The sequence below is a fragment of the Amblyomma americanum genome, chromosome 5 (assembly GCF_052857255.1).
Source record: "Amblyomma americanum isolate KBUSLIRL-KWMA chromosome 5, ASM5285725v1, whole genome shotgun sequence".
In the NCBI taxonomy this organism is placed as follows: Eukaryota; Metazoa; Arthropoda; class Arachnida; order Ixodida; family Ixodidae; genus Amblyomma; species Amblyomma americanum.
Genome location: NC_135501.1, coordinates 117909309 through 117924875, shown reverse-complemented (window position 1 = coordinate 117924875; position 15567 = coordinate 117909309). Strand labels below are relative to the sequence as shown.

The 15567-nt window shown below is 45.8% G+C and overlaps 1 protein-coding gene across 1 annotated transcript; it reads right to left on the bottom strand.

The window, feature by feature from the left end:
* Nucleotides 1–5872: 5872 nt before the first annotated feature.
* On the bottom strand, nt 5873–11283 carry LOC144132620 (AB hydrolase superfamily protein YfhM-like). Its single transcript, XM_077665151.1, has 6 exons — nt 11072–11283; nt 10180–10313; nt 9160–9272; nt 8397–8574; nt 7261–7397; nt 5873–6385 (listed from the first exon to the last, which is right to left on the bottom strand). Exons 1-6 carry the CDS (start codon nt 11258–11260, stop codon nt 5958–5960), a joined length of 1179 nt encoding a protein of 392 aa, XP_077521277.1. The 5' UTR covers nt 11261–11283; the 3' UTR covers nt 5873–5957.
* Nucleotides 11284–15567: the final 4284 nt, after the last annotated feature.

Here is a 15567-nt window from a genome sequence, read left to right as displayed (position 1 = left end):
TCTATTTTCATCGATTCCAAAGCTGCCCCCCAAGGCTTACAAGCTGCTCTTCGCCGTGGAGCCCAAGAACAACTGGCCGTGGAAATCCGACAGCTACATCACTGTGCCATAAATTAAGGGCATGACATCATCTACTAATGGCTACTGGGGTACAGCGGCATAGCAGGCAATCACCGTGCGGATGAGGTCGCGCGATCTGCTTAACACGACGACGATTTTCTGTCGATCCCCATTTCGAGATCAGACGCAGCGGCCAGGCTTCGCTCACTTGCCGCGTGGAATTCCGGCCTATTTTCTAATTCACGTTTAGAATCCTTGGACCCAGATATGAAGCTCCGGCTTCCATCCGGCTGTGGCTTTGAGTAGCTTTCACCAACCATTACTCTTTCTTAATCGATATGGCTGATAGCCCTGCATGTGCCATCTGTGGGTATGGCGAGAATATATCCCACATTCTTTGTGACTGCCCTGCCTACAGCACCGAAACGCAGTCTCTCTGCCGTGCGCTGGAGCGTCTAGATTCCCGGCCACTGTCAGAAATGAAGATTCTCGGCCACTGGCCGCAGAGATCATCGGCGGTGAAGGCCTCCAAGACACTGCTCCGCTTCTTGAGAACCTCTCGCCAGCACGATAGACTGTGGCTTTACCGAACGCTGACTTCATAGTGACTTCAGTTTTTCTGCTACTCTCCTTTCTCTTTCATTTTTGTCCCCTCACCCCTTCCCCCCGTGTAGGGTAGCAATCCGACTGCTCTTCCGGTTAACCTCCCTGCCTTTCCTCTTCTTCGTCCTCCTCCTCCGTCTTATGAGAAGGGGAAAAATTGCTTTAATAAACAACTTAATTCCCGTTTAAAACAGTGCACTTGTCCAGAATTTCTGCGTATGCATAATAATGACAGTTTATTTTTTTGATTTTGCATTTTGCCTTTAACTTTTGAGCAACAGAAATACATGTACGTATGTATCGTTTTTAAAAACCATTACAATCATTTACAAAAGGTGTTTTGCTCTCAGTTTAAAGGGACACTGAGGAGAAATTGAAGTTGGCTTGTATCGATAGAATACCAGCTCCTGATCACAAAAACACCGCTCTTACTGATAAAAAAGCTATTGTAAGGTAGAAAATAGCAAGAACCAAAATACAGGTATCGCCGCCACAGGCCAATCTCGCAAGTACAAGCGTGGTGACGTCGTAGACCGATCCTTGGCGGTAAACCGATGCTTGGCGGTACCACAGGCGGCCAAGAGAGTTTCGATTTGTTAAGGCGCTTCGCGTCTATGAGCTTTGCGTGCCCCGTGGTGTTGTTTTTGACGCGCCTCGATTTACAAGCGCCGAACAGCAGAGGAACTCCAAGTGCCGCTTCAAGTGCTAGTGAACCTTTGAAGGAGCCTGTTGTCAAATGATCGCCACGGTCGGTGAAAAACTATGATGGCACGATGGTCGGTAATCGTACAAGGCGGCACTTGTGTCCTCGCACGCTCGCCCGGCGAAACATTCCCGGCTGTGCCGGTCAACTTCAAACTACTTAATGGAAATCGTTTATTAGGGACGAGAGACACGGTACAAGGCAGTTCAAAAAAATTGCTGATGGCCTAGCTCTGTTAGGCCAGGATATACGTAGCGAAAGCGCGGAGATTTCTGCATCGGAAGAGCGCATTCACTAGATGTGCTTTTATTGATCGTCGCTACTTAAGCCGTCAGTGTTCTAAAGCGTGTTAGGCGGATGTGCATTCAGGCAGCCGCTAAAACGTTCTTTTTCAAACTACACACAGCGACGCTGCCTGTCAAGACCTTTCTTAATGACAAGGGGATGTTTGTACCCTGGAATGTGAATTGTCGTCTGTGTAACGTGCCTGAGACAATTGATCATTGCTTCATCCTGTGCCGTGATGCCATGTTCTTTTGGGACATACTACAACGAACTCTTAAGAAGGACATTGAAATTACACCATACACTATTAGATTTCTGCCTGTTGACAAAAAACTCTGTTGTGCCTTATGACGTGTTGGCGTTGATGGGACTATTCAGTCTTTGGAAAAGCCGTATGATGGACAGACATGCCGAGCCACCAAGATCGTTCAAATCTGTGTTTCGGGAACAGTGTGCGTTGGTGAGGAGTGTATATGCTGCTCGCGACGAACCTCCAAGCTGGCTGCCGTGCCTAGATGCTTGTGTGTGCCTCCCTGAATTTTGATGTTTTGATGGGGATGCAGTGGTGAGTTAGGGCTATGGGGGGCTCATATTAAGCAGCCCGGTAACTTGAGACGCGAACTAGTCTGATTGAAGTTTCCTCCTTTCTACAGAAGTTCTTCCATGCAATAAAGAAAAAAAAGCCGTCGTGGCGGAGTGGTAGCGTCTCCGCCTCCAAAGCCAAAGGCCTTGGTTCGATTCCTATCGTCGGCACAGGATTTTTTTTTTTATTCAGTGAGTGGGCGGGGGTTTCAGTGGCTCCCATAGATGCCGCCACCGAATACGTTGGTTAGCGGTTAAGCGCAGGCCCTGTTAAGGCGCGGTTATGATCCGGCGTAACACGCGCGCGCGCGCTGCACGGTATCGTCACGTCGGCCAAAGCGAGACCCTGTATACTGCGCTTGACCGCCGACGCGTTCGGCGGCTTCGGCGCACTCTGACCGCACTGGCGGGGAGTCTTGGAGCATGTTTCTATTTCGCGCCGAGTGCGCCAGCCACCGCTGGCCCGGCCAGACTGATTCGGCTCCGCGGCGAGGTGCGCTTTGTGACGTAATTCAATAACTTCGGCAGTTGGGCGGAGCTGTTCTTTTCGAGCTCTCAGCTAATTTGATCCATTCACGGTAAACATCTGAAGGTACATGCAGTGGACGAGAGAGACCGATCCAGTGGACCCGTTGTATCTAGCGGAAGCCGTTGAAGCGTCGTGCGTCGGCTTTAGTTTCAAGGCGCCCACTTTAAACGCGACCGCCCTTGAGCACCTATTCGTTTTTTGTGGCAATAAAATAAATAAATAACTTGGCCCTTGCAACCGTGGGAGACCTCGACGCCGCCTGCTGCCCCGTGCAGCCGCGCCGTTCAAGGAATCCCAATACGTTGGCCCCAAAGCCCTGGCCAGCCTCCGGTGGGCGCAACGCGCCGACCTTGTCCTGGAGCCTCGCGACTCCCCGCACTGGGATTATGATATTTCGTTCGCCACGGCTGCTCACTGAGGAAGGGGGAAACCACCCGCTGGCGCCTAATCTAACCGCGCTCCCTCAAAAGCATCGCACGCTCTGTGGGGCTGAGGTCGCTGAAATGCAGGCCGGAGATTTTGCGAGAACTACGTCGCCGGGTTCAGGAACGGGATCCATCGCAACTCTGGCAATACGCCGGTGCAAACGTAAACAGAGCGACGGTAGCGACCCCCGATAGATGCCTTCAACGTACGGCGGCGGTAGCTTTCATTTCGGCAGCTGCTAGACCGCACCGGTAGGCGTCAGAATCACGGAGTCTCCGTTTACGGCACGTTTCACGTCACTCCATCCTATGACGTCATAAGAGTTCTCCGTGTCGTCATAAGAGTTCTCGAGTTTGAATCAGAGCGGCGGGAAAAACTTTTTCAACTTCGAATCCAAATTTCTTTGAAATAAATGCATTTTTCGCCGCCGGACAAGCGGCAACAAAGCCATGAAATGCCGAACTACCAGATTTTGCTAACGAAAAAAATTTGATAGGGTTCTCCTCAGTGTCGCTTTAAGATTGAGTAATGACCTTTAGCGCGCAATATTAATTTGTAACGAACTGCCGCGGTGGTTCAGTGGTTATGACGTCCGGCTGCTGATCCAGGAGACGCGGGTTCGATCCCGGTCGTGGTGGTCGCATTTCGATGGAGGCGAAATGCTGTACTGTATGCACTGTACTGCCCGTGTACTGTGCGATGTTAGTGCACGTTAAAGAACCCCATGTGGCCGAAATTTCTACGACGCCCCTCATAGCCAGAGTCGCTTTGGGACGTTAAATCCCCATAAACCACATTCATTTCTTACGCTTATAAAAAAGTGGACGCATACGAGCAATGCGAACAGTCTTTAATTTACCCAGGCCGCGAAGAAAAGGATTTAGGTGTTGCCGCTATGAGTTACGAGTAGCGGATCGACAACAGTGCCGAATACTTTGCCTTATTTCTCAGGACGCACAACTTGTGTGCTAATTTTAAGATAAGGCGTAAGCTTTCAAAACCACACCACAGTAATATTTGTGGCCGTGCGCACTGTAGCTTGACCCCAGAGCACAAACAAAGTTAGCGCCATGTGCGTGCGTGCGTGCGTGCGTGCGCGCGCGCGCGGGAGCGGCCCAGCCAGCAGCGGAAGCTCCTTTACCGCACGATGGTTCGAAGTGGAGAGGAGCTCCGTAGGCTGGCGACGGCCGGGCGGCCAGCAAGAAGGAAGCCGCCGGTTGCACGAATCGCAGCCGTTCAAGGGACCTCGAATCCTTCGACAGCCACCCAAGCTGAGCCAGCCCGTGTGCAAAGTGGGGGAACTCTCCACATCAATAACGCGTTTCCAAGTTCCCGCCGAGTCCGTTGGCTCCCTGGTGCGAATGAAGCGTCTGTGGAGGCGGCGGCCGCCAAGAGCTCGCAGGGGAAGGAAGAATGGAGAGGGGAACCAAGAACCCGCTGATGGGGAAAACCCGGGCCGGGGGAGGGGGGATGAAAAGGTTCAGAAAGACGCAGCCCTCAGCGCAGACGACGAGGGAAACCTTTTTGGACACCGTGCAAGGAGGCCGCACTCTAACGACAAAGTTTCGTCATCGCGCTTAAACAATGATTACATATAAATTCTGCACTGTGTAATATGCAATCTCCAATGTGGTCTGGGTGACTCGGGAAAAGAAGGAAGTGAAAAGGGAGATGGGAACCTGTCTTACTGTAGTGTATGTTCATACAGCGCGCAGAGACAAAGGCGGACAGTGAGGAAGACGAACACAGCGCGGTGTTCGTCTTGCTCACTGTCCGTCCTCGTAAGAGCGCCTAGTAAGATGGCTTAAATTTTATATTGATGGTTGGCATTGTCACGCACGCTTTTATTGGTGAAGCGAAGGAGTCATTCTCATCGACTGCTTGCAGAGGGTGGACAAAAATACCTTAAGTATACAGAATGTTGATGCTATTAAACAAGCTTGAAACGCTTGGAGATAGGGCTATTTTGCGTTTACACCGTGCCGTCAAAAAAATCCACCAATCTAATTTCAAAATCGAATTTGAAATTCATTGCTAACCATGCTCGCTCTTTTTCGGCAGCTCTTCGCCTCCCGGGCCCTTGAAAGATGCCTTGATTGAGGCTAGATTTTTTTACTTCGAAAAATTAAACCCCTTTCTCAGTCGCAGGAGAGCCTCATTGGATGCACGTCGTCGGGCCTCGGCTTGCCGTTGTGAAGCTATCAAACGTGCGTATACATAATCTCATCTGTCTTCTCATCACATCGTCACCCATCACGACCCTCTTTCTTCTCCTCTTCCCTTTTCCGCAGTGCAAAGGAGGAGGCCAGATATCCATTTTACCGGCCGACCTCTTTTCTCTTCCTATCATTAAACTTATCTCTTCAGTTCACTGCCTTTGAGAAATGCGTACTTAAGCGAGAAATAAGCATATTTTAAGCTTTTCCACGCTCATGAAACCAGACTTGCCATGAAAGCAGTGCACCCATTGGAATCGTTTAATAACCTTTGGGGCGGTGCAGATGAAAAGAAAGAAGAGAGCAAAACAGTGGTGTTGTGTTGTGTTCGGTTTATGGCGCATAGGAATTAAGGCCATCATGCGTCAAGCTCACGAGCAAAAAAGTCAGTAGCTGATATATTATACTTATATATTATAGAAGTTTGCAGAAATATAAACCATAAAAGGCACTGTGGGAAACCAGAAATTGCATATAACATCTAAATTTATTTCGGGCCGCAGCAGGTAGGCTGGCTACAAAATGGGCTGCTGAAAGCGCGAGCACGAACGTTTCATTCCTTCATGCTTTTGGGCAGATCCGCGTCATCTGGAAGCAAAGCAGGCCCGCTGGATGGCGCTTGATGATGCGAAGGTTCTTTCAATTCCTTGCAGGGGTCGTCAGTGTTTCGCTGCCACCAAAGCCACCAGCTGCGCTCTTTGTTAACGACAACGGTGCCGGTCTTCACGAATTCCTTGATGCGGCCTGTCACATGCGTGGAGCACTCCCTCAGAGGGAAGTGTCCGGCTCCCTCGTAGTAAATCAGTTGTGAGTCGGCAAGCCAGTCCTGGTTGTATCGAGCGACGGGCGTGGTGATGAAGGCGTCACGCTGGCCCCACAGTATGAGAGTGGTGACATTGATCTTGCGGAAGGGCAGCTTGTTAAACTGATCACTGTCGTTGTTGAAGGCGCGGTAGTAGTTGATGGTGCCTGTGAGTGCACCTGGAAGCAGAAAATATTTTCATGTATTGGCGGATAATTTACATTGACAGGAGTATATTGTATAGGGAGTGATAAATACGCGGATATACTCTCGATCGTTTATGATAGCAAGGCTTGATTCAAGATCATGAAAAGTTTCAGTAATAGGACTCACGTATAAAATAATATATTACTAAGCGAAAAAATATAAAGAAAAAGAGAGGAACCAATAATCAGATACCACGACACAATATTACTTCTGAAGAAGTTCAATGAGAAGAAGCACTGGAGCAAATAATATTTTGAGGCACGCAATACGACGTATAGCCTGTTTCATTCTCCTATTCTTTTAAAAATAACTAATAGGATATATCATTGTAAATTGACATTCAGATATTTTCTTCGCTACAGCGTGCGGCACGAGACATCTTTTGCCTCTGGGATAGTTCCGGCCACTATATAACTGCAACCTGGTTATGATAAACCTGGTGGAGATAGATTGGTACGGATCCAATGGAAACCTTGAACGCGAACTTTTGGGAGCATATCAATAACCATTTTGTCAGTATTGGACAGGCGCCATTTTTATTTTCGTGGTCTTGCTTAACTCATGGTAGCGTGGTTTCTCAACTGCACTCAGATATCCAAAACCTTGTTTCCAGGCTTGTATTTTTCATAGCAAAATATCTAATATCGCATTCGCAGAGAATTTCCTAAATGAATCACACCTTGGCTCTGATGGATCACCCTAACTTTGCGCTGAAAAAATAACAACCACCGCGGTGAAAAGGCAAATTCAATGTTTTCGGTGAACGTACCGGGGTAACATTGCCGGGTGCGTCTTTATCCTTCAGTGATATTTGAAAATTAGTCCTCGTGACTCCTAAATTACGTACCTGGCTGAGAGTAGGCGTACTTGTGGGCGTACTCCTCCCTCTCGGTGAATCCCTTGTGCGCTTTGTCCAAGAATTGCAAGTCTTTCATGATGAGGTACTTCTCAGGGGTGCCAGGAAGTCGGAACGGAAGCATGTACCTGCGCATATGAGGAGCGTTAGTGAGTCGCCGCCGAAGGTACTCGGAAGAGTCTTTACATGTTGACAGCCATGCAAATCTTTCTCGAGAGCAGTTGCTACTGAGTAAGTCTCCGCACATGTGCTTCCTACGCCAAATTTGAATATGGTTTCGTTTAGTTTGGTTTATGGGGTTTAACTTCTCACAACGACTCTGGCTATGAGGGACGCCGTAGAGGAGGGCTCCCGAAAATTTGACCACCTGGGGATTATAAACTCCAAGAAAGGCACTTATTTTTCACTATGGCGAAGTCAAATACCATGTTGCTTGTTTTGACGCATACAGTCTTCCTTTTAGAGGCGATCGTTTTACAATCGAACAAGCGGAAATCTTTATCAAGGTGGAGGCACTCAGAGAAACCAACCGCGTAAGCCTCATTGTCCAGCCTTGCTCAGATCAAGAAAGCCTACCCAAAATGAAGTTTCCTGCGTTCCTATAATTCCGCGCCTTTCTGCCAAAGGGGAAGCTGTAGCGCATGCAAAAAAAAAACTGTGCAAATGCTTGAAAACACCGCAAGGATAACTTTAGTTCTTCACATCGGTCTTTCTTAAGCGCAACGCGCCACTTGTATGGAGCGTTGTTTTCGTCCTGGAGACATCAGATCTTTTTTTTCCTTGGCCTTCAAGAAGAGCACGTACAAAGATAATTAAGAGTAAAGCAGATAACGTAAATCATGCTGCACAGACTTAAGTCGTTTAATCGCCATGGCACATTAACGCAGGCTACTATAATCTACATCACAATATGCAAATCCTCGAGCGATATTTTTGCTTCTTGTTTATTACTAATGATGAATACTGTATATCCATTGTATAAAATTGCTTGCATTGTTAGTGCACCTGGTGTTTGACCATGTGAAAGTGAGTGCTTTAGAATAGCGCGAAGAGGATGAGACTGGGTATGTAAAATAAAGAATCTTAGGCCACTTGCGCTGAAAACTAAGCAAACAAAGCGGGCTCACCAGGACATCCTCATCTGAGTTGGGCTCTGGAACAGTTGCTTCAGAAAAGCCTGCGGGTGCATGCTGTTGATGATGACCATCTTGTCGATCATCGTCTCGTGCAATGTGGCGAAGCAGAGGCTGATCATGCCACCCCAGTCGTGCCCCACAAGGACAACCTTCCTCGTGTGGTTCGGGTCTGCAGTACAAGAAATAATTTTCAGTGTTTCTTACAGAAAATTTCATGTAACATTTATTGCTGCGGTCTTTTTATTATATATTTCTTTATTTACTTGTTACCTATACAGCAGTGCCGACTGATATTCACGTCCTCACGTGTGTGAAAATGCATCCACGTCAGCTTACCGTAACATATGTATCGGCCCGACTTTTTGAGCATTGTGTTGGATTTAACTGTCGTCAAGCGTTTTAATTCTAAACTATGTAGGAGCCCTGACAAAATCATCAGAGGTGAAATGAAAAAGAATAACTGATTCTTAAAAATACATGAAAGCTCCATGTATACAATTTTTCCCTATAGCTGCAGCATCTGTAAACGAGTATATTCGGAACGCTTATTTAAATCCCCATGCACTGAGTCCAAGTTTTTGAACTGCCGGTACACACAGAGCGCAAATAGGCAAAACTTGGTTTAAAACCACGCTTCTCAAATGGCATCTGCATTTATGTGCTACAAACGTTGGGCTGGGCCTAATGTTGATGCTGAGGTTTCTGCTCGATGTGCTTGTGCCTTATTGGAACACCTTTTCGTGCGAGTACTTACTTAGAGCTTCAAGCAGTCCTTTCACGTCTCCGATGAGCTTCGGCATGAGGTACTCGGCGGTATCAGTTGGTCTCGTGGTGTTTCCGTAGCCACGTAGATCCGGTGCCACAACACTGTAAAGGTTAGGCAGATGGATTAGTTCTCGCAAGCAAAACGACGTTCTGAGTACCTCAACCATGATAAAAATAACCTCCTAACCGAATGAAAAATCAATACATGGGAAAAAAGAAGACTGTGAAGGAGGGAGGTGACTAAAAATCACACTTACTTCCGTTTTACACTTTTGCGCGAAGATCCACAGTGCAGACCAAAAATTTTCTCCGCACAAAAGAGCATTTAACAACTGATTGCGCTTGGGAACTTTAAGTCATCGTACTTTAAATTTGAAATATCCCGAATACAAGTTGTAATGTTGATTGTCAGAGATCGCGCTAGGCCTCTGCTATACGAAAGAGCTTTCTATAACAAACACCAAAGTATACCTCAAATCAAAGAGCCAAGAGCACTACAAGTTCAGGCTGTAATTGGTGATGCGCCCAATAGATTCGCGTATCCCCTGAAATGAGTATAATTCAACACTCTTGACCACTTCTTTCAAAACATATCTTGTTATTTACCGCGTATTATTAAGGTAAAGATCAGAAATTTTGGTTAATATCTCATCGTTATCTCTGGACAATCCTGCTTGATATTGTTATGTTTCAATCAACTTTAACATTTCTGACTGCATGACAGTTGCGTTATAAAAGCCGTGGCCTTAAACGTTATCAACTTGGCTAATGCTTTGTGTATTTCTCCCATTTCCGCCTCTATCGCGCAGCTTTCTGAGTGTAACAGTCATGCTTACTTAACATCAACTGCGAATCGTACCTATCCTCTTAGCTCGAACATAGTGTAATGTAATGCCTGTAATGACCGAGCCAAAACAGTTTTCATGCAAGGGAGTTATGTGTTTATATTTCCTTATTATCATACAACTGCATGCTCAAACTAACAGATTTCTTACAAAACTACACGTACCAGAACTCCTCGCTCAGCTTCGGTATCTGCCTGTTCCAGATGAACCAGAAGTCGAGGAATCCGTGCAGAAGGAGTAGCATGGGTCGATTGCCCTCTTCGTCGCAGCCCCTGGTAACATAATGGACTCTGATGTCCTAAAGACGAGAAATTATGGGTGAGGAAAGGTTTTTTATATCTGCCAAAAAACCGCACCACAAAAGCAGGTTCTGTTAAATCCTTTATGACAAAGTGAAGCGAGCTGTCCGAGTTCGTTTCCACGTGATCTCATGCCCTCGGCAAACGTTCTATAGCGTGAGTTTGCCACGGAATTCCAGTTTGAGGGGGTAAAATACATTCTGCATCAAGATAATCATTTACTTCTGGGGAAAGCCTTGTTGTGTTTCCTAGAGCACATCTTCGAAAAATTATCGGGGACAACAGCGTGCGGGGATAATTTCCCACGTTCCATACTAACTCCCCGAAGTTAATGCTTACGTGCCCACTGTGGTATACCAGTGGTTATGAAGCATTTTTGACTTACAAAAGCAGCGCTGGTTGAACTCCGAGCCGCTCTTATCCTATTTATGGTTGGCTGAAAACTCACCAGTTAAGGTAACGAAATGATCTCGGGAGCAAGCTATGTGTTCTCCACTACAGCATTCTGAATTTCTTTGGCCCAGGATCGCTATCATTAAAAAGTCATAACTGTTCGGTATTTTCATAGAGCTTCTTCGGAATATCTTACACTTAACAGGCAAGTCCATCTGAAGAAAACTACTTACGGGATACTTATAGGAATCAGTTATAATAGCGGTGATACTTCCAAGGTATTAGTTTAAAAAATAGCTTGCGACTTCGCATTCTCACGCAAGCTGCGATGACTGGACCGTAAGCACTAGTAGCAGTCACTTACCGAAAGATTCACGAACTTGTGCTCCCCATACTGTGGGCTGTCGAATTCTGGGGGATATGTCCGGTTTTTCGGAATGAGGATGGAGTCCCCGTGGAAGTATACGTTTGTCTTCACGTACGCTTCCATCCAGATGCCCATGCTAGTTGCGATGGCAAAGAAGAGTGTCTTACCAAAGATTGGCAGCACCATTTTGGCTGGCTGTGTGGTTTACGGCGTCTGGAAAATACAAAAAGGGTATTTCTCCGATGTCCATCATCATGCAGTTCTTAGCGGCACTGTAATGGAATCATGGCGCAATTTTTTTAACGGCGTCATAAGATTTCCACTACAGGCCATAAAATATTATTACATAACTGTTCATTTTAGTACTGCCAAGGAACATGCGCTTTCGCTTGGAACAAACTGTACTAATTCAACCACTTATCGCTTACAAAAAAGAAAACTATCTCCATTCCTCTACTCCTTGTTCAGAGACTTCATCTGCTCCTAGTGCAGCCTTGAGAGAGCGTTTTGGTCCAGTAGGCTTCTATCGCGGACACCTTCTAGTGTCCAAATTAAGTCTTTCTTAGCTTTTGGTTTTAGTAATAATGAATCTTGGTGGGCGGCTAACCTTGACTATCGATATTCTGCAATCGCCTCCCAGCCCAGCTTTTACAGCTTAACGTTACAAAAGCATTATGCAAAGTTCCATGACTCAAATAGGTTGTTTGTCCGCGGCTGCTAAAGTTGTGTTTCAGGCAATGGTTTATGACATGATCACCTGAAGCATTCGATTTAATACTGCTAATGTATTTTAGCATAATTCGGAATATAGCCGAGCAGAACATCAACTTTGGGCTTGGATACGTAGCCAGTGTGTTTGTAGGCAGCCCTAAACGTCTGCAGCTTTGCTCTGTAGCTATATCACACCTCAAGGTGTGTGATTCAAGAAACGCTGTGCGCGTAGATGGTTCAACGCGCCTAACCTTTTACAGACGAAAATACCCAACAACACAGAGCACGCTCTGTGTTGTTGTTGTTGTGTATTTTCGTCTGTAAAAAGTTAAGCGCGTTCAACCATAATGAACAACCTACTAGGTCCAATTCTCGCCATTTTAGTAGTGCGCGAGTGAGCTGCTAGGTGCCTCCTGAGGCAGTCTCTGCCTCCCGTATTGCGTATCCTGCATCATCCTCTGTCTCCCGCCCCGCTTGGTCGGAAACCGTGGCTATACCTAATTTAGCGTTTAATAATTTTTGCATCCCGCGCATCTGTTACTCCACAGTTCTTCAGTCCGGCTCAGTGCACTGAATAACATTGTTGTTTATAACTGTAATTGAAAGAAAAATTTGGAGCAGAAAATTGCAATTACCACGTTTGTTTCCTCCTTTTTCGGCAAACACTCAATGCGAGGCTTCTTACAGCAACAAATCAGGAATTCAGCCCATCCTTAGAATATTTGGTTTCCAATAACAAAATAAGTGCGGCTTATGTATCTCGGAGAAACTTCGGTGTCAGATTTGACAGGACAATGTGGATTCCCCAGGTCGGAATTTCATTATTCCTGAGGAATAAACCGCTAAAATTTCTATACAACAGACGATTTCTCTACTGGTGGTCGGTAATTTAAAGTCCGAAATGCAGTAAAAGAAAGTCACCGTAAATTTACCCTTGTGCTAATTGTTAGTACCTTTGTACTAACCTCGAGGTATCGTTCTAAACAATTCCGTGAAGACTTCAGGTTCGCTCACACTACTTGGGTAGACATGATAAAATATATGCTGGAATTGCTTACCTTAAACGACTGGTTTCAGGCTGGCTGACTGTCGAGCGATTCCAGTATGATCAGCAGCCTGCGTGCTCAGACCAAGCAGGCGATGAAACTCTGGGCAGAGGTGCCCCGTTTATATACAATGTGCGTGAAGCGCGATAAACGGTGAGAGAAAAACAACATGTACAGAAAAAAATGATTAATATCTTCAAAGCATAACAATAGATAACTGGTAACCCATTTGCGAGCTTGCACCCATAAGAAATTTTCAGCAGTCTGCGTAACTAAGAGACATCTGAGGCGTGGTTATGAACGTAGTTACCTTGATTCTGAGAATCGTCGCAATTGTGACCTGCTTAATTCGTGTGGGTCTTGAAAGCGCGCATAATGAAATATCTCTTGACCTTGCTTCTTGAAACTTTTATATTCCACGGAAATCGTCGAATGGCCCCCTGTTCGCCATATACCCATATCATTGAATCGTCTATCAGTCAGGTTCATGGTATTTGCAACACCATTTGACAAGATAGTGTAGGACCCTATTGATCAAACTTGGTCTGCAGCTTTCATATCGTTACACAGAAATTGTTCAGAGTGTTTAGAGATTGCACTTATAATTAAACATCCGCTCTTTACGGCCCACTTGCAACTAAGGCTTGAAGCCGAAAGCAAAATGAATAGGGACATGATCCCGGATCCGTGCGCAATAACCTATATAGCTAAGGCGTTTGTCTACACTATCAGCTGCGACAGCGCAATTCTTATCGCTTTTGGCTATTTCAAAGCAGCCTACCGATAAGGCCAAAGCTTGTTTCCGTAACGTGTGTCATTAAGGGGAGCGGCCGTTCAACCTTCCAGCTTGCTTCTTATCTTATTGCTCAAGCAACGTGTGCGAAGTAGTGTCTGTGGCTATAACCCCGCTAGTGTGCAAAAAGAATTTTGCTTGTTTCGCGCGCACAGTAAATCACCCGTAAAAAACCGCTACCTGTCCAGCATGTGGCAGAGGGTTTCTGTCTGCTTAGTAATTATAAGGTCTTATGACGGGGCTTATGCCTATAAGCAAAACTGCCACACTACGGAATGGGCATTGCACACAAAAGGAAAGTATATTCCACAAACATAACAATATACGAGGTGTATATTTGAATGGGAGCTGTACTAGAGGTCATAGATTCTATCTAAACAATTTTATTTGCCTGAAGCTTATGGGCGCTTCCATAAAACTACACGCATTGAATAGAAGCTACCTTCCAAATCTTTCAGGCGCATGGTGAACGTTATGTTGGAAATGTGCGTCTAATAAAGATATGCTGATTTCATAGCGAGCGTTTGAAATGTTTGAATAAAAATTGCTATATTTCAATTCTTTGTAGCCGTGCGGCTGCGCTTGCGTGGATGAAATTGATTAATTACTCCCTTATAACAAATCTACTCCGCCTTCGAGGATTCCCCAAACATTTGACCAACACTGTTCCCTCTTCGAGCTATTGTTCAATTCTCTCTCGCCCTAACATAAGCTTGCCGTCCCGGTTAGCTCAGTTAGTAGAGCGACTGCTCCGATGAAGCGGTGGTCTCAGGTTCGAACCCCGGACCAAGCCGAATTTCTCTTTAACTGCGAAGTTTCTGAGAAAGCTGTATAGATTTCCTTTGCAGCCGTATGGCTGCGCTTTGCTGAATGACAGTAAGCATTCCCTTATTACAAAATTCGTGAAATATGCGGGCAGCACTGTGTGCACGAGGATTATATGGCACGGGGTATATTTTCGTCAGTTTAACAAGTCAGTTTCACGCTTGCCTCTGCGATGGAAGATAGAACGGGTCCAGTGTTTACAGGTGCTACCGTGGCTGACGACGCAAGACTCCGTGTTATCCGGGAGACTCTGAAGGCCAGGTTGGCCCGGTTCAAGAGTCAAAGGGCGTGAATCCGCGGTGTAACCAAATACCAAGGGCACATCTTGAGGCGAACAGGAGGGTGGGGGGTGGGATATTTTCGTGGTTAAGTGTATTATAAAAACGAATACTTAGCCGGCATGATTAGCCAGTTATTGAATTGTTGGTTTTAGGTTGAAATTGTGGAGAAGTTGAAAGCGGTTAGCGGTGATGTAATCTGACTTTTTAATATTTCCGAATCAGCAACGTGGTTTGAGATATCTATCATGACAAAGATTGCATGGATTACTCTTTAGGCACAGGGTTGGCTGAAATTGAGGAAACAAATATTGACTGCATTTTCTACGAATTTCATATATGAAATCACCTTGAGAATGATTCACTCATTCAAATGCCTTTCCGTCTGATATGGTAGAGATAGTTTGGTCAGATGGTTCTTGACAATCACAAAGCGAACAAGGAAGAGAAAACGTAAGGTTGCTTGCCAACAAGGCAGGCATCCTGAGATTTTTTCTCCCTTGTTCCCTTTGTGATTCCCGTCTGTTATAACAGCCAGAAAAGCGCGGATTACAAACCCTACTAGCGAGCATACAAACGCGCCTGACATCATGACAAAATCATGTCAAAAGGAGAACTGGGGCTCCCTTAGGCTAAGCTAACTTTTTAACCCCTTTTAGGCAAAACTAGGAAGGTGTGTTCCACGTCTTATTGACTATTCACACGTTTATCTCTGCGCTCGTCTTGGCGCGTATGGAGCGCATGATTTCTTTTTACCTCCCAGTCTAAATTTTTTACAGTTTTATTTCAGTTATTGTTGCAGATATGAAAAACATCGGTAAGGCCATTTGGCACACAGAT